General features: G+C 32.0%; 2 protein-coding genes across 3 annotated transcripts; one reads left to right on the top strand and one right to left on the bottom strand.

Annotated features, from left to right (window-relative positions):
• The first annotated feature begins 500 nt into the window (after positions 1-500).
• LOC108330243 (phenylacetaldehyde oxime monooxygenase CYP71AN24) lies at positions 501-2,329 on the top strand. Its single transcript, XM_017564741.2, has 2 exons — positions 501-1,486; positions 1,631-2,329. The coding sequence occupies exons 1-2, from the start codon at positions 533-535 to the stop codon at positions 2,261-2,263; spliced, it is 1,587 nt and encodes a 528-aa protein (XP_017420230.1). The 5' UTR covers positions 501-532; the 3' UTR covers positions 2,264-2,329.
• Positions 2,330-8,878: 6,549 nt separating this feature from the next.
• On the bottom strand, positions 8,879-15,902 carry LOC108331931 (protein POLLEN DEFECTIVE IN GUIDANCE 1). 2 transcript variants are annotated; one of them, XM_017566959.2, is made up of 11 exons: positions 15,134-15,901; positions 14,649-14,800; positions 14,284-14,387; positions 13,741-13,829; positions 13,575-13,648; positions 12,740-12,890; positions 12,461-12,628; positions 10,298-10,395; positions 10,090-10,212; positions 9,559-9,627; positions 8,879-9,462 (listed from the first exon to the last, which is right to left on the bottom strand). In XM_017566959.2, the coding sequence occupies exons 1-11, from the start codon at positions 15,678-15,680 to the stop codon at positions 9,256-9,258; spliced, it is 1,782 nt and encodes a 593-aa protein (XP_017422448.1). In that variant the 5' UTR covers positions 15,681-15,901; the 3' UTR covers positions 8,879-9,255. The 2 variants fall into 2 exon arrangements, with proteins under 2 accessions (XP_017422448.1, XP_052732680.1); XM_052876720.1 differs by lacking the exon at positions 14,284-14,387 and having other exon boundaries at positions 13,736-13,829; positions 15,134-15,902.
• Positions 15,903-19,824: the final 3,922 nt, after the last annotated feature.

The following is a 19,824-nucleotide window of genomic DNA, read 5'->3' as shown; positions in this document are numbered from 1 at the left end:
TTTCGCTCAGCGACTCTAAACGTCGATTTTCCTGATGTCCATCGTTAATAGATGTCGGTTTGGCTGAACAGACGTCATTTGACGTCGTTTTCTCATCCAACATCAAATTGACGTCTCCAACTAAGATATTAGAGTTTGAATAGATGACAAAAATAAAAAATAACCTACGCGAAATTTGGTTTTATAATAATGAGTCTAAAGCAAACCACATAGATCCACATCCTTATGAGTCGATGGTGTCTTGGAGAAGAGATACTAAAACACATTTAAATATAGGGAATAAATGTAAAAGTGTTTGTGCATGTATAATCGAATAAAAAACAGTATACAAGAACACAGAAGTCTCTACCCACTTGGTTCGATATTATTTTTTTATTATTTTATCGTAAAGGACAAGATTTTTGTTCATCCGTGATTTTGTATGATACATTTCTCTGATCCTATTCATTATTGTGTTTCTATAAATTCTCAACCAGGGTTATGGAGATGAATACAAACCTACCTCACCAAAATCCAAGTGACCCTAGAAGCAATGGCTCTTCAAGTTCAACCATTATCCTCACTTTTAAAGGAATTGCCAAACCAGCTGAGTACCTCTTACATAGCCATTTTTTTCTTCTTCTTAACCCTCTTTTTTGTGCTTAATAACAAAAGAAGAAGAAACAAGTCCAATTTGCCTCCTTCCCCACCAAAACTACCCATAATTGGAAACCTTCATCAACTGGGCACTCTCCCACACCGCTCCTTCCAAACACTGTCTCGCAAGTATGGCCCTTTCATGTTTCTGCAATTAGGCCAAACTCCGACTCTTGTGGTTTCATCAGCTGATGTCGCCAAAGAAGTTTACAAAACCCATGATGTTGCTTTCTCCAATAAGCCTCAGACCACAGCCGTGAAAATCATCATGTATGGGTGCATAGACGTGGCATTTTCACCCTACGGGGAAGAGTGGAGACAGAAAAGGAAGATCTGTGTTCTTGAGCTTCTAAGCATCAAAAGGGTGCGATCCTTTCAGTTCATTCGAGAGGAAGAAGTTGCAGCCATGCTTGGTGCCATACGTGAAGCATGCAGCGCGGGTAAAACGTCTTCTTGCGTGAACCTGACTGAGATTCTGATTGAAACCTCCAACAACATAATGTCTAGATGTGTTCTTGGAAGAAAGTACGATAACCCAGATGGTGGAATCAGCTTTGGAGAGCTAGGAAGGAAGATGATGAAACACCTAGCCACTTTCTCGGTGGGAGATTTCTTTCCTTTGTTAGGTTGGATTGACGTTCTTTCTTGCCAAATACCAGAATTTAAGGCCACTTTCAGGGCATTAGATTCTTTCTTTGATCAGTTAATTGCTGAACGCAAGAAAATAATGAAGATGGACAGTTACCAACCTCGTAACAAAGACTTCGTGGACTCACTCCTTCAGATTCAAGATGGTGCAGGAAACCATGATTTTCAGCTTACACACGATGACGTCAAGGCAATTCTAATGGTACAATCACATCTCCTAAGATTAAAATATTTCAAAATCTTCAATTCTTGTAGATAGTTTCTCTAACAGTAAAATATAATGCTGAAATTTATGTTCAAGTATCCATGAACAGCTTAAGGGATGTTTCCATCTTCATAATTTCAGGACATATTTGCTGGAGGAAGTGACACTACTTCAACACTTCTGGAATGGGTATTTGCGGCGCTCTTGAATAATCCTGCTACCATGAAGAGAGCTCAAGAAGAAGTAAGAAGAGTTGTCGGGCAGAAACTAAAAGTGGAAGAGAATGATTTGAATGAAATGAGTTATCTGAAATGCGTAGTGAAAGAAACTCTGAGATTATATCCACCTGCTCCTCTTTTGATACCCCGAGAAACTTTATCCGATGTAAAAGTCAAAGGTTTCGATATTCCATCCAAAACAAGAGTGTTTGTGAATGCATGGGCGATTCAGAGGGACCCTGAAATTTGGAACAGGCCTGAAGAGTTTCTTCCCGAGAGATTTGAAGAAGAGCCCGAAGTTGATTTTAGAGGAAATGATTTGCAGCTTATTCCCTTTGGTTCTGGGAGAAGAGGGTGTATTGGAATTTCGTTTGCACTTGCTTCCACTGAGTTTATGCTTGCTAATCTCCTCTACTGGTTTGATTGGAAGATTCCTCATGAGAATGGTAAACCAGTGCAAGATGTAGACATGAGTGAGATATGGGGACTCACTGTCATCAAGAAAGTACCACTTCATCTTCAACCTCAACTACACTCATTTGGTGTCTACAATTAATGCTCTTTCACTTCGTTTTCTCTTCTGTTGTCTTTAAAAATGGTTTTTATTTTCCCTTTTGTTCTAAGTAATGTCATTTGACAAAGAAAATAATTAAGTGTTGGCACGACAACACCAATTTAAGGTCAATGTCTGTGTGATATAAATAAAATAAAAATATGAATGAAAAAAATGCAGGTGAACTGTTGGCACTACAACATTTGTATTATACTCTTAAGAAATATAAATGTTTATCATGCAAGAGAAATAAGAAATTGTTAGAAATAGCAGCCTTATGTCTCAATCCAAATCCAAGACGGATGAATTGGATTTAATCATTTTTCAAAAATCTTTTTCAGATCTTTAAAGAATCCTTTTTCAAAAATCTTTTTCAAGAACTTTAAAGAGTTCTTAAAACTTGAAATCAATACTCAAAGATTTGATGAATCAACTAAGTAAAGAAAATGTAAAAGAAAGATCAAAGAACACAAGATTTATACTGGTTCAACTTATTATCAAAAGCTTACATTCAGTCTTCTCCCAACAACCTGAATTGAGAGGCTTCCATTAAATCAAATTTGAGTTGAGAATACAATGAAACTCTCAATTGTTATCCTTACCACTCTCAAATCCGATTACAACACAAGTAAGAGAGGAAAACACTCACTCTCACCAACTACAAGAGATGAAAACCCTCAATATCTTCCCGAGTCTTCTTGCTCATGAACTACACAATGTAGAAACACTAATACACTGATCAAAATACACTCTGCAAGCGCAGATATATAAGCAACAATGAAGTCCACTTGGTCTTAAATGAAATCTTGAATGTTTGATCACCAATGATGCTTGAATTCCTCCAAGAACTGTTCTTGGGAGACCCTGTACACAAAACTTAGAAAGTATATCAATATTTGAAAATTAAAGCGTTAATGAAACATGTCTCGAGTCAGGTTTATAAAGAAAATTCAAATTCTGACACAGTTTAATCGATTATATTATCAACATAATCTATTATGCTTTTGCCTCTGTTTTAACATATTATTACACATGTATAATCAATTATTTCAACACTTATACCTATAACTGCTTCTTCTGACAAACTTAACAGATTAGGCTATCAGTGTAATGGATTAGACCTTACTTTCTATTTTAATCGATTATTGAACTTATGTAATTGATTATAATGACACTTAGTATCATTAGTCATTCATTTATCTTTCTTAACAGATTATGTTACTTATATAAGAGATTATGCTTATCTCTCTGTTTTAATGAGTTATGTAATTTATGTAATCAATTATAACATAGTGATTTGCTTCAGTTTAGGATTCTAAGTGTTCTGGCTTAATCTAACATATTATACAACTTATCTAATCAATTATAATTACCAAAAACTAAATTTTCCCTCTGTTGTAGGCCTATTCCATTAAACATAAATGAATTCATACATCTAGTATTAACTTGTAAATGATTTAAAATATTTGTTATACCATTTTGTTGCACAAAAATTAATGAAAACCATTTCTAATCATTTAGACCTATGCATCATCAAAAACTATAATATATAGAAGCTAGACTCCTCTATCAATGTAAATTATGAAAGTTAAAATCCCCTGTCAACAGAAATTATGAAAGTTAAAATCAAAAAATGAAGTGAATGAATGAAAAAATCTAGTAAATACTATTTTTTATGATTATCTATTGAGTACTCTAATATGTTATTATACACTACTCATTTTGGTCACTCCTTGAAGATGTTTTCTGAAGTAATGGATGAAATATGAGAAAACATATATGAGAATATAAATAGATGAGAAATATTGAATCAAAGTCTAATAAAACTGTATTATGTTATTATCAGTATATCATTTCTCACCAGTTTTGAAGAGTAAGGTCACAGCTTGAAGATGTTGGCTTATAGGATTAAGAATGAATGAAATATGAGGAAAAGATAAAATAAAGGAGAAATAGACGTGAAAGAAAACAAAGAGTGTTTGATAAATATATACATATATACCAAAAAAATAATATTTAGTAGAAGTTATTTTATAAAAGTTATAAAAATCTTCACAAATAAATATGATTTAAAATAATTCTGATAAATTCTCTAAAAACTAATAATAGTAAAAGTTTTAAATTGTTTTTTAAAAGTTTATGATCCTATACAAATTATAATTCATTTTTTTATAAATTCTCCAAATTTTTTTTAAAATTCCCTCCTAAAATTTTAGTGTTTGGTTTCTCTTAAATTCAGACTCTTCTTGCACCTCACCTAGGGTTCGAACATTCGTGTAATATTTTCTTCATCCTTCCAGGAACTATTTGAGGTTTATGCCAAGGAATTGGTTGGTAAGGCTAAAGAAAGGTATGGCTTCAGTAAATGTTGTCTTTATTTTTAATTCATTATCCATTCTCTGCTTGTTTCTTATATTTTACTTTCACCATTTCTTGATAATTTAATTTCCAAGCTTTAAACTTGTTCTTCTTCTGCAGGCATTGGGGCCCTGTCGATGTATATGTTGCATTTCCGCTACAGCTTCTCTATCTTGCATTTGATTTCATTTCCTGATTGTGATTACAGTATGTAGCAGCTAAGATTGGTCTTTTTGGACAAGCCGAAGTTAGGCTCTGTCAGAAGAAATAATAACACATTAAATAAAATTACGACTGCAACCATTTTAGGTTTAGGCCACAATCTAGTGAATTGACCACATCAGTTGTAAGTGGCCATAGTGTTTCATAATATACCATACTTCAATGGATTGACCACATGCGTTGTAAGTGGAGCAAATAATAACACATTAAATGGAAACAAAGAGTGTTTTATAATATATATATATATATATATTTATTTATTTATATATATTACGGAGGAAATAATAACACATTAAACGAAATAAAATAACTACTACAATCATTTTAGTTTTGGGCCACAATCTAATGGATTGACCACATGCGTTGTAAGTGGTCATAGTATTTCATAATATACCATAGTTCAAGAAATAACATTTATTTTTAAATGGTGTATCTTTTTAATTTACTTATTTAGGTATTTTAAAAAATATTATAAAATGATGTTAGATATTTGTTTTTAGATTTCGCACATGACATATTTATTTGCTTTATCTTTTTTCTATTTCAATTATTCAATAAAGTTTTGTTTAATTTGTATTATTATGTGAACTAAACATTTGTGATCCACTCATAAATAAATACAAATTTAATAAACAACAAATTTTACTAAGATATATTTTATTTGATATCATTATTAGTGCAGTGCAGAAATATAACAACGGTGGTTGGCAGCAGTTCTAAAGGGAACCGAGACCATAGGCCCTATCAGATTTTAATTATTTAATTTTAAGGAGATATGGCAGCAATTCTAGTAGGAATCACTATCATAGCTCTTTAAAATTAAAATAATTATTTAAAATCTGGTAGAGTCTACAGTCTTATAGTTCTTTCCAAAATCGTTGTCAAAAGTCTTTTTTGCTTCGATTATCTTGTCAATCACTATCATACACTAGTACAAAATATGACTTATAACTTGCCTATTACAATTCAGTTTTGACAAAAACAAAGCATAAAAAGACATGGTGGTATTTTTTTAACTTTTGCAAACATATAGGCCTCGATTAGAAAACAACTGAAGTCATATTTTGTTTTTGGCATTGGTTAATAAACGACTAAAGCCTAAAGGTGGGACACATAAACACAAATTTAAACTTTTCTACTCAATACACACTGGTATGGATTTATGGCCTCGGTTCTCCTCAAAACTAATGTCATAGGGTCCTGACATTCCCCTACAAAGAGATATGTCAGACTTTTCAAATTTTGAACAAGTCTATGGCCTTAGTTCTTCGGAGAACTGTGGTCACAGGATTCTGACTTTGCACCCTACAAAAGGAACTTCATACTGTTAAAATTCTAAAGTCATCCTATGACCTCGGTTGTTCAGAAAATCGATGTCATAGATCCCTTTTGTTTCGATTTTACAAAGAATCGAAGCCAAAAGGTATGAGCCAAAAGCCATAAATGGTTCCAAAACTTTTAATTTTTAAATATTTGAAGATTTTTTTGGCATCGATTCTTAATAGAATCGAGGCCATAGACTACATATTGTTTCGGTCATTAAAATAACTGAGACAATATGTCTTCGTAGTGGTAAAAAAAGTGCAAATTCACATAATCCTTTACAGTTTCTTTTCGTGTATCTTCGTTGCTCTTTAACCCTCCTCTTTGCTAATATTGCTCCATTGACTCCGAACGTCATGGTCATTGCCTCCAACGCCGTCATCATTGCCTCCATTGATGTGGTCTGAACTCCTCTTTAGTGATCTTTCATTCGTTTGTTCGTTTTTCTGAGGTGAACTTTGGTTCCTTTGTTCTTTGGCTTTTTTGGGCGTTTTTAAGTTACTTTTTGTTCTTGAGACTAATAAGTTTTTTGTATTTGTATCCTATTATTGTTTTTTATGGTGAGCTTTTGGTGCATTCCAAAATGCGAGTAGTTGTAGCGTTCTTCATTGTTGTTTGCCTTTTTCGCTCCTAGGTTCCTATTTTTGGTCTTAAATTTATTTTGTAATATGAGTATATAATTTTTTATAATGTTGCAGTAGGTTATTCAATTTTTGTGTGTTTCATATGTGATTAATTGTATGCTAAAATATATTGTTGTATTGAATTAGTCTTAATTTCCGATTTAAGATTCAATAAAAAATTATTTATTGTCTTCAAGTTTGTTAGAGAAATGTATGTTTTAAAAATGAATATAAGAGGAGAAAAAAATTATAATTTATAGCATTAAATCTTGAAATTTCTAGTTGGAGAGTTTAAGAAGAGTAATCACTTTTTCATAGTTTATTAATGTATATAAATTTTAATATACATATCTTAAAATTCATGAATATTTTGTAACTGTGTTTTATATTGATCTTTTAGTGCATATTTTATATAATTTTTAATCACTTTCGTTCATGTAACCTGAAAATCAAGACGAAATATTGACAAAATTTTAGATATGTTGTTTAAAATTTATATGTTCAATAAACTAAATAACTACTACCATAGAGCCTGAAAATTAAATAATTATTTAAAATCTAATAGAGCAGTGGTTGTTATTGGAACCACTGCAATAAACCCAAAATTATTTTCTTTTCTTTTTACTTTCTTTTAGTTTACAGCTTTGGTTTTCTTATAACCGAAGCATAATCTTCAACTTTTGGCTTCAGTTCTGAGCTGAGGTCAAAAGCCCCCCCTTTTTTTACCTCACCTTAATATGTCTTGGTTATGAAACCGCTGTCATAACTCAAAATAACTGTTGTAGTATTTCTTGGCTGTACTAGTGATAGGTCTAATTTTAATTAAAATATTTATTTAATTTTTGGTTCTTTGGCTTCGATTGTAACTAGAACCAGGACCATAGACCATTTTCTGCCTTGATTTTGGTCATTACTGTTGTCTAAAGTTTGTATTTTAGAAAAAATATTCTATTTTTGTAACATCCTATGTCAATGAAGCAAACCTACATATATCAAAACCAGTATGCACAACACAAAAACATACCAGGATATATTTCTCAAGTATTGTCTCATGATGAATATTTAGACAATAGTTTTGTTTTACAAGTAATAAATTAGTGACTATTGTGTCTAAAGGAGTGAAACTTTAGGACTTGATTGATTTACTTGTTTAAAGCAATTTTATACATGTATTCTCACATTCTCACAATAACCCTAATTTCTAAGTTAATGTAGATAATAATGAAGTGTGGTGTACATGTATAAGGAAAGAGAGAAATGCACAAGTTGTTCTTTGTACTAGTTCGTCTAACCAAGTGACATAGTTCTGAAACGACAAACTGAATTTCACTAAGTAGACTCATGTTTGTTATTCTTTGGGCTTATAGCTACTCTTGACTAAGCCATGACTAACCCTTTGAGTAAATAATAAAGTGTGGTGTACATGTATAAGGAAAAAGAGAAATGCACAAGTTGTTCTTTATACTAGTTCGTCTGACCAGAGATAACAGTTCTGAAACGACAAACTGAATTTCACTAAGTAGACTAATGTCTCGTTGATTCTTTGCGTATTGTTTCAGCTCTCAACCACTCCTCGTTAATTTTTTGCATATTGTTTAGACTCTCAATCACTTTTAGCTTAACCAACTATTCGTTTCACAAGACACCCTTTGGTTAGCTAAATATTCTTTCCATATGTCACTTATTGCTTGAACAAGTATTCTTTTCACAAGTCACTACTAGTTTAACCAAATATTCATTCCAAAAACTACTTTTGACTTAAACAAGTATTTTTTTTAACATTAGTAAACATATATAACACTGATGCTATTTCTTCCAATATACTAATTGAACACAAACCATGTTCTCTATGTGGCTTAACAACCTATTTCCATAAATGTTTGCACATTAGCCCTAAAGCTAACAAAATAACTAAACATATAATTCAAGTAACAATTTTCTTTCAAAATGTGGACTAATTTGATCAATATCCTTTCAGAGATTTATCTAAATTTTATTTAGTTCAGAATCTAATGAACATACAAACAAGAATTAAAATGGTAGGTTGCTCATATATTTTTCAATAGTTCCCGATAATAAATTTCGAAAGAGGTCAAAAAGATGTGCTATTGTTTTTATTGAGTTGGCCAAAATTTGAGTGGAGGTGATTACATTTCATTGAAATTATGCAAGCCTATATATAACACTTTATTATTACTCTGTAATACTCAATCTATAAGTTGCTGTCAAAATTGAAAAGGGAAACCATCTATGGGTCACCTTCAACCTATAAACCAAAAGTACACCTTCCAGATATAAACCAAAGTTGTTCTCGTTTGTGCCACGCACCAATGATAATTCGGAGTCAAGTAATCCTGAATGTTATCTCCCTGTGTGATCTTTCAGAAAATGTTCTTCGGGCTGAGTGGAGGAATGCTTGGGCAAACAGATCATGTTAACTCAAAACAGCAGTATTGTTTCCCTTCCAAACTAATCTTCATGAAAATGATGTTTCCTCCTTCTGCAGCGATTAACATACCAAGTGGCATGCTGGTGTAAGCCAATGCCAATGAGGAGCTTAAGGCTTGTAAGCATAACATAGGTCATTGCTGAAAAAAGCAGAATCCAGAAAAGCCTCCATGGAAGGGGATTGTTAGGAAGGTTTGCAGAATATACTGGAGTCAGAACTCGTATAACCTAAGAACCAGTTATAAAAGGAAAAAGTGCACAGATGATGAATCGGTAAACTAAAAAACAGAAAAACCATATGGACATTTAAAATCGTATGCTTACCACGCATGCTGGGGCTAGGGGAACAAAAGTCAGGTTTTTCTTTGCGCCTTCAGTTTGCATATTTAGAGTCTACAAAATGGAGCAGTCAAATGTCAGGAGTATATTCTTTGGAAAGAAGCTCCATCAATGAACAGGAACAAAATGTTAATGCAATTTGATTGTCATAATATGACTTAAAGTTATACATCATTCTATCGAAGTAATAAGTAGCTCTCTCAAGTATTAGGTGAAGACCAAATTTGTTTTAGAGAAAGTGAACTATATTGCTGTAACAAAATAGCGTAGCTACCTTTTCCCATCAAAGCATATCTTCCAGCAAAGGATTTCGAAAGGCATTTATGGTAGAATCATGGAGAGTCTTCGTGCACTCAATTGTGTTGCTCATAAATTCACTCAAGTTTTCAGCTTTAAGTTGAGATTTGAATGAAAATATAACAATTTGTTATCAAAGTGGTTCCAGTTTTTTACACCCTAGCAGTAAACAACCAGCATACTGTATAGATAATGTCCACAAAAATGAAATCAGAATACCTGTTTACATAGGTCTTCGAGGAACTCGGAGTATGCGATGGGCTTAATGTCATTGAATTTAGCAATGAATGAATGCTTGATAATATCAATAACCATTTCACATACATAAACCAAGAGGATATTCTGCACCATCCAAAATATGAGTCAGGAACGGGATTAACGAAACATCTTTCATTAATATTATGAGGTAAAATATTTCCAAACTTACAATAAGAAAACTTTGAAACCAGGGACCCTCTGCCTCCAGAATATTTTGAGCCAAGACGAATAAGATAAATGATGAAATGTGGAATCTCTCTACGGAATCTGCTTGTCATCATAAGTAAATGGAGGAAATAAAATACAGTAAGAGTTTGCAGGAAAATGAGAAAAAAGAAGTTTTAAATAATGCAATTGTCAAATGCAGAACAAATATTTTTACTCTTGCTCATTTCAGTAAAAAGGAATTGGATAAAGAATTTTACGCAGCTAAGATAATATACATACATTGTATAGAAATTTACACTAACACAACGTTAAAAAAATGTATACTAACGAGCCATTTGGTCCAGAGGGTGGGGTTAACAGGAGAAAAAAATTGGTGATGTTTTTTCCTTTCATTTTCACTTCCCTTCTCTCCAAACTTCTGAATCAAACATAAGCTTTTATTAAAATCCATCTCCTCTCCTCACCGCCCACCAAACAGTAAATAAATGGCAAAACCTACATACAAATTATATCACTTTTAATGTATAATGGAGATCAAATCCCCAGAAAATAACAAAAAAAAAATAATCATAGACTGTTAGGTTACTTTATGCAAATAACCTAATCTATACTCTCTTCTCACTTCACTCTAACACCAGAATTGAAAGTAAGTATGTATGTATTATTGATTCAAGTATCAAAAATACAAGTATACTCCCCCCAAGGAAGCCTACCTTCCTCCACTAGAAAATATGTTCAATCTATACTCAAAAGAAAATAACCTCCTCAATATGTTCAATTTATAGTATCTCATTCTCGCGCCTCTTCCTAATTGGTAAAAAAGTCAGCCTCTACCGTTCGGCCTCACTTCGCACTGTCTTACCGTTCAGCTTCTCTTCTCTTACACCGTTCGGCCTCGCTTTCCCCTGTCTTTCTGTTCGGCCTCACTTTCCCCTTGCCTTACCGTTCGACTTCTCCTCTCATGCACTGTTCGGCCTCACTTCCCCTGCCTTACCGTTCGGTATTAGTTTTAATTACCTCCTCTTTTATTCCTCCTCTCATTGAGGTTGATGGGTGTAAGTTACTGAGACAAGATTTTTATAGCTATATATCTATTATAATTTTAAGTAACCAATAGGATGTCTTAAGGTTATGGATTTTAATAGTATAATTGAATTTCTATAATTCAAAAAAGGGTTTGTCATATTACATTTTAAAGAAAATCCATACATTTTTCCCAAGTATGATTTTAAACCTGCTAATGTAAACATTTAAACCTGCTAATCCTTGTCTAAATTCAAACTAAAAAGAACTCAAAAGACAGACAAACAAGTTTATGAATATACCATGTTCGGTGCATGGGTTTCACAACTAACTTTTTATTGTGCAAAAGACTTAAAAGGCATTTCCATAATTCCCTAACCGCTAGATACTAGCAAACTATTCCATATACCTCAAGTATAAATTATATGGAGCAAAGTAAAAGGGAAAATGTGTCTTTAGTCCATGTGCTTTTGGACAAACTTGGTTTGATCCCTATACTTTCATATATATGAATTATTCCTCAAAATTCAGAAAAATGTAAATTTAATCTCTCTTCCAACTTTGGGGCTGTAAACAGCAACCACCCTCTAAATACTAAATTAAAGTATCAAGGCATATTCTAAAAAGATAGAGGACAAATTCATTGATTTGAGAGTGCATAGACTAAAACCAGGTTTGGGAAAAAATATATGGACCAACACATTTATCCTAAAATTAAAGTTAATCGCTGTGTATAAATTTTCATGTCAATGCAAAAGACATTGCATTATTGTTCTGAATAATAATATATCCATATCAACTGAATCAATCCACTAAAAGCAAAAAGCTTTTTCCTTAACATAATTATGTGACAACAGGGGTAAGATGCCAAAGAAGGCATAAAAGGGATACACGTACACCCTATAGATTGAGATATTCCCATTCAAAATAAAAGGCACTCACTTTAAAATTCAAACATCAAAACAATTTTACGGCATATAACCCTAAACAAATCAACTAATGTCAAAACTAGCACAAATAATATTCTGAAAATGAGACCATCCAGGGCTTCTTCCACATTTGAATGAAGGAGTATATAACCGCATACCAAGTAAGCAGGAATCCAGAAAAGAAAAACCCCATTATGAGAATGATAACATACCAAAGTAAACTAAACTGTGAACATTATCCATGCTGTACCGCTTGAACACATTACTTTTGATCTCAGCAAAATTATTTGACACCAGCAATGCCAACAGAGCATTGTTGTGAGCAACTATACATGTTGATAAAGTGATTGCCTGAGCTAATAAGATAAAAGAATGAACAAGTAAGACTAGTCAAGGAATCAAATCACCGACTTTGTTATTTCTTAATTTGCCTTCGCAGAAGATAAAAGGTAATCAAACAAATGGGGAAAAAATACAAAAATGAAGGATATTTGAAGCAACCACAGCTAAAGCTTGGTCAGAAACAAATCTCCAAATCCAGAATCGAATGCTTTCTTGGGGGCAATTCGCAAGTCCTTCAGCAGAAAGAAATAACGTTTGCAACACATCCCCATTAAAACTTTGACATAGTTTATCAAATATCTGCAAGTTGGAAGATCAGTCACAAATTAACAGTATAAGTAACATTTTGAGCATTACGAGTCACAACACTTTTGCATTCAATCGGAAACTAAAAGCAAAAAGATACAATATTATGTTTAAATACCAGAAGGCTACTGAATACCCATATGCATGTTTCGAAAAGCTATTACAATATCATTTACACAACATTCATCCTACTTCTTTCATCACATTTTCATTATCTCCTCTAGCCCAATACAATTCTGCTATTTAAGAAGATAGTAAAAATTTCCAAATACAGCAATATTTTATCTCATCTTATGTCAGAGTTTCACGGTTCACAAATTAATTACAAACCAAAATTTTATCATTCCATATTCTTTGAAATTCCTTTACTTTGTCACCACAAGATCTTGCTTGCATAAACCCTATAAATAAAATTTTATTAGAATGCACCGAGACTTTTATACTTTCATCCAATCATGAATTTCTGCATAGGGTAAAAAATTATTTACTTCAGAAACAATTACTGTAAAGGTCATATCCTATCTAGGGTGGTTTCAATCAGTTTATAGTCTAAAAATTATATCCTAATAATGAATAAAAATTAAACTCAACAACACATAAATATTCACTTTGGTTGATATCTGACAGTTTGGACAGCTAATTATTCACCATGATCCAGACTAATAAATTTATGCTCACCTCTAAAACATTGTAGACCACATATAACTTTATTGTTCCTTGACCACGGATCATATGATATATTAAGCTGATATCTGTTGCAGCACATTTGAAAAGACGAATAAAACATAATTAGCATAATATTAAACTTGAACAATACAAAAAAGAAATGAGAAAACCACTTTGCCTGTTCGTTGCAAAAGAACCACTCCACAGGTCATAATGAGAAAACATCCAAAATCTGAAATTTCCATTGTTGATAGCCTCTTGAACTGCCTGTCATACGCATTGATTAGTCCACATGTAATACTATAAACCATGATATACATGCACAAATTTTAAAACATGAGTTGAACTAAAAAGGATAACAAAAAGTCAAAGCACAAGAAGATGTAAACTCTGTATTAGGGAGAGATTGGTCAAACTTATTCAGCTAAGTTTGAATCAGGGACTAACAGAACCCAGATCCAAATTAGCAACTAAGACCTCTATCACAGAGTGTCAGCTGAACTTACTGGTAATTTGGAAGTTTGTTCTGGAATTCAAAGATTTATGACGATATTTGAAGCACTCTAAGATTGTAGTACTAGATGTGCACTGCTCTGTGCTTACATCACAAATCTAAACTAAGGAAACAGGTGTTGTAAGATTAATCTATCACTTTATTCCCCACATGCATTGCCGACTAAAATTTTATTACAAGGGAAAAAATTAAGGAAACGTGGCTAACCTTGTCTTTAGAATCCTCCAAATGGCCATCGTGATCCTTGCTGGCATAACAGTTAATAATGAAAGAAATGAATCGAAGCAGACAAAGAAGCCAACATCTATAAGCTGCAATTGCGTTCCACGTTCAAGATACAAAACAAATGTAGAATGCCTCAATAAAAAATACAACTATAGGTGTCTACTATAAATTAGGTGGAAGGTTTAGTTTTACTTTACTTTCCCCATAAACCTATGAACTTATACGGTTATTTTGAAAGTAAATACAAGCAGCTCAACCAGGAGTACATATCCATAGATAACATCACAAAACTATAACCAGAGTTCTTATTATTTCTTAGTACTTTTTGATAAAGAAAGGAAGTCTACCAATTCACATCTCCAGGGCAGGCGGAAGATAGTATCATAAACTCTTTCTCGTTCTTTTTCATTCCCAAGAGTTGTTGTGCTCCGTAAGGAATTTCCATTGTACATTTCCTCCAAAAAGTATGTTACAGGAGACTTTTCCACTGAAAATACGTCTGACAACAAAACACACCACCACAAGATTAATTTGGCAGAAAATACGTCAGTGTTTACAGCAAAAACCTAACTTAAAACCTAGATGTATGTATCATTCAGTCAAAGTTTGCAGTATCCAATTAGCCATGCCACCAATTCCATAGCAAGTGGGGGACACAGAACCAACCCCGCGTCTATTTTTCTAGTCATTTCCCCTTCGAAGTCCATGCATAATTTTGTTGCAACACATTTGTTAGCATTTTTTGTAGGGTCAATTTTTCGAAAAATCATTGCAATTATAATCATGAGATACAATATGATGCATGCACTGTAAGGCCCATTGTACCACTCACAATTCGGATCTTCCTCCATGAGACGCTTCCAGTCCAACGACTCCACGGTCTCCAATTTTGTAGCCACATTCCTATCAGGCTCGTTCGTCGGTTTCTCCACTGGACTCGCATTCACACCACCCTCCTCCTTCTCATCGCGCACCACCGAAGTGGGAAACTCATCGGAACTCCCACAACTCACGTTCCTCTGCCTCAATTTCCCAAAATTAAACCCCTCGATGCCACCGCGCACCGCCGTCGGTGCCTCACTCTCCGCCTCACGCGCATCCACAACCGCGCACACACTCGCCTCTCGCACCTCCTCGTAAACGACGCTCCCTCCGCCAGCGCTATACCTATTAGCGTCCAGCTCGAATCCGTTGCAGGCTCCTCCGTTTTCCAGAGGCTCTATATGCGGATCGACGGAATCCGCGCGATCAAGAAGCTTCTTCTTGCGCTTGGAGGCGCGATGCCTGCGTTTCCTGCGGCTGTGTTCGTTTGATTCCGATTCGCCATCGACGCTGAGAACCTCGAAGGAAATTTTTCTGCTGCCGTTTCGCAGTGCCATGGAAGAACGAAACGGAATTCGCAAATCGATGATTGCGAATGAGAAAAATGGTTATTGGTTGTCTACATGTCACAAATTGGCTGGTGAAACTGCGGTGTTGGCCTAACGTGATTGATTCGTCTCTGTAAAAAGTGCAAACCACTGTCTTTGTTTGTTTCTTGTAGGAGTCCAGCTTTTGTTCGCGCTCTCATCTCACTGCACCACTGCTTCTTTTATTCACCACCCTATTACTGGCAGTTATTGTTTTCATTCACAAATGTATTCATTTTATTTTTACTTTTATTCCTTACTTAAAAAACAATGCTTTAGTTTATATTTATTTACGTCACATCAAATAAAAATACTAGTCTGTTACCCTTTTGTAACGGTTCTTTTTATTACTTTATCCAAATGTTTTTATTATTTTATACTGCAATTACTCTTACATTAACTAAATTTTTAATTATATTAAGATTCCCATTTATGTAGTATTGATTTTTTAATTCAATTAATAAATTATAGTCCTTACTCCAGAGATGATACTATATTAGTGTTCTTTCCTTAAAAATATGCAAACCGATTTAGCTAAGAAAAATGTATAAAATAAAATTAATATATTAATGTTATTAAAAAAAACATATTTAATAATATATTAATGTTAGTTTTTCTTCCAAATGCGCAAGTGGTAATTATTAAATACCAAACACATATTTAAATAATTAATAATTTAAAAAAATAATTGAACTAAATTTATTGTACTATGTATCAAAATTTAATTTTTTTTGTTAGGAACTCCATTATTATATAACTTTGGTAAGCCTTTCCCTCAGAAGAAAACGAAAAGGTAAAATTGATTACACTGAAAACTGTAGGCCAAAATTATGTTTCACCCATATTTACTTTAAACAATCACACATAATTAAGGTGGTCCAAAGTGTTAATGATAAACACTTAGTTGGCAAATAAATTATAGAGGCTTTTTATTAATTTGTCAAGAAATATCTTCTTTCATTATTTTTTTTAATGCATATTTATACTATTTCCAAATATTTCTAATTTTTTAATCAGTGTTATATAAGCTCTGTATAATAAAATCTATTTTATCAAATTTTATCTTCTTTTTTTTAATTTCTGATGTGATTTTCTACTAATACCGATTAGAATTTTGACCATAATAATGTGCTATTTTCTTATCAACATAAATTAACAGTTATTTTTTAGTTACCATAACTTATTTTTCGATTGAAATGATTAAAAGTATTTCCGTTAACAATTGTTAATTTTTTTTCTTTTAAGACTACAGGTAAAATATTTTTTTTTAAGAAATATATGCCAAATTTCTTCGAAGTTGAAGTGTATACATTCTCTGTCAACTCAGCTAATTACAGCTGTTAAAATGGGTCACAATCTACGGATCAATCCGGCTCATCATAGGTATGAGCCGGGTTGGGTTTGAAAAAATTATATCTTTTTTATACGAGTCAGATTTTAACCCGACTTATTTAAATCCGACTCATGTGGGTTGAGTCCATGGTGGGCCGGGTTGGCTCACCAATCCACCTACCTAATTTTATTTTATTAAAATTTAATTTTAATTCTATAAAAAAATATTTATTATTTTTTTTTGCTTGAAGAAATTATTTGAATTCCTTATTTTCGAAATTAATTAAACACCCATATTGGGAGTAAAATTTGAGAGTGAAATTTGTTTAGATTTGAATTATAGAAAGTTTGTAAATTTTTTTTATTTAAAAAAAATTGTAATTAAGTGAATCAGTGAGCCAACCAATGGTAAGTCGAGTCGGGTTAGATTGGCTCACTAAGTGACCAACCCGTGGTGGGTCGAGCCGGGTCGGACCGGATAACCCGTTTTGACAGCTCTATAGCTAATAATATTTTGATGGATTTTCCTATTAAGTTATATTCTATTTGGCGATAATATGCATAATTTATTAAAATAAAAAAATTAAAATTTAATTTGAATTCTCTTATCCAGATAAAATGTTTTAAAATTAAAAAAAAAACAATTCTAATTTAACGTATTTAGGATTCCTAAAAATGATACAATTCTTAACAAAGACATTTAAATATACAAATCGACTAAAAAATATTTTATATTAAATAATGATCTCCAGTTTTAATCCTGAATTTAGAGTTATATCAAATATTTAATAGAGTTATTCACTGTCTTATTTTATTTAAACAGAATTGCCTGTAAAGTTGCTTTTATTTCTCTATAGAAAACTAAATATTCTCCACATTTAAGTATTTTTGATAACTATAGAAGTTAATGGGTTTTTAAAGCAATAAATGTATTAAGTGAAACGCTCAAGAAGCTACAAGTTTTGAATTTATTTATTTGTACGTTAATTGTAGCATTTAATTTTATTAAATTTACGGGTAAATGTCTAATTCAAACAGTTAATGGTATGCAACAATAAGTTACTCCCATTAACTGCATTTTAAAGTTTTATTTCTAAAATTTAATAATATAAATGCTATTTTAAAAAAATAATAAGTTGACTCTTGTTATTTTAACTGAAACAAACATAGTAAGTAATTTTAGAAACAAATTATTAAAAAGAAAGAATACCACTCAATTAAAAAAATGAAATGGCTAAAACCTCACAAAACTATACAAAGCATTTATATAGCATTTTAAATATATATATATATATATATATAATTGCAAATAGAAAAATAAATAAGAATTATAAATAAATTTCATTTCTTTTACTTATATTTATATTCATATTTACTCGAATTGCATGCAAAACTTATTTTAGTAGAGTACATGAATATATACATTAAAAACATTCAACAAATATCATACCCCTCAACTTTTCATTATCAAATATTAATCTATACTATTTAGACAAAAATGTGAAAGATTTATATAGGTAGCACTCTTACAAATCAAACATTAATTTATGAAATTCTTATCATTTTCTATAATTATTTTCATAGAATATAATCTATTTAAATAAAATCCCAAATTATATATATATATGAATAATTATTTTATAATTATAACAGACATTCAAATACAATCTAAAAAAGAAAAATAAATAAATAAATAATAAAAAATTCGAAAAAGAAAAAATTAGCTCAAAATCGTTTAAGGAAAATTTCCAAACTTAAGTGAAAATATAGTTGAAATTGGGGTTAAAAAAATCTTTGTTAAAGAAAAAATATAACGAAAAAGAAAATTGATTTTGGGTTCGTGTAACACTCAATTTCCAGTATTTCAAATTTGATATTAAATACAATAACTACAAATTATATGACCTATGTATTATAATATTCTTTACAAGTTACATAATAAAGTTTTCATAAATATAAATATAAGTGTATTTCAAATTTGAAGAAAATGTGTAATATATAAAAGAAATTATACATATGCAACCCACTTCTATCTATGTCACTTCTGGACTATTTTATTATTGAGAACCCTTATATATACTATTCTCTACTCATGTATAATATATGATCATTATAGGTGGATAAATCATAACACATACAATAAAAAAGGGTAAGCTAGAGTTATTAAAATTATACTAACAGTTCTACATTATGGACCATAATAAAATATTATACATATATTTGTTTTCATACATCAAATTTATAGTACAAATCAAGAAAATACTACAACTATAAGGACCCTCGTGGTGTTTCCATATTCATCATACATTAGACACAACATCCTAAAGATTTTGCTTATTGATTAAAATCTGAGACCTTGCTACCAATTATACTCACTCTTGCCTTTCAAAAGTCCTCGTCATCCCATGGCCACATGCTCACCATCCCATGGTCACATCTCATACAAAAAGTATAACAAGGTAAATCACTCATGTGTAGAATTAGCCAGAAATGATTTTAATACTTAACTAGACAGCATGTCAGGAAGATACTAGGACTGTTTAGGGATATCGAGAGTGGTGAAGAATACTACACAACCAGGAATATGTGATACTTAGTCAGTGTAATAGGTGTTATTAGGATAGATTAGGGAAACCATGAGTGACTTTAATACTCAACTAGATAGTGTATCAGGAAGATATCAGGATTGTCTAGGAATACCAAGAGTGGTGAAGAATACTGCATAACTAGGAGTGCATGAAACTTTGTTCTAGGTGGTGTATGTGAAAACCATGAGTGGTAC

This window comes from Vigna angularis, chromosome 4 (genome assembly GCF_016808095.1).
Source record: "Vigna angularis cultivar LongXiaoDou No.4 chromosome 4, ASM1680809v1, whole genome shotgun sequence".
Classification (NCBI taxonomy): Eukaryota; Viridiplantae; Streptophyta; class Magnoliopsida; order Fabales; family Fabaceae; genus Vigna; species Vigna angularis.
This window is presented reverse-complemented; position numbering and strand designations above follow the sequence as displayed.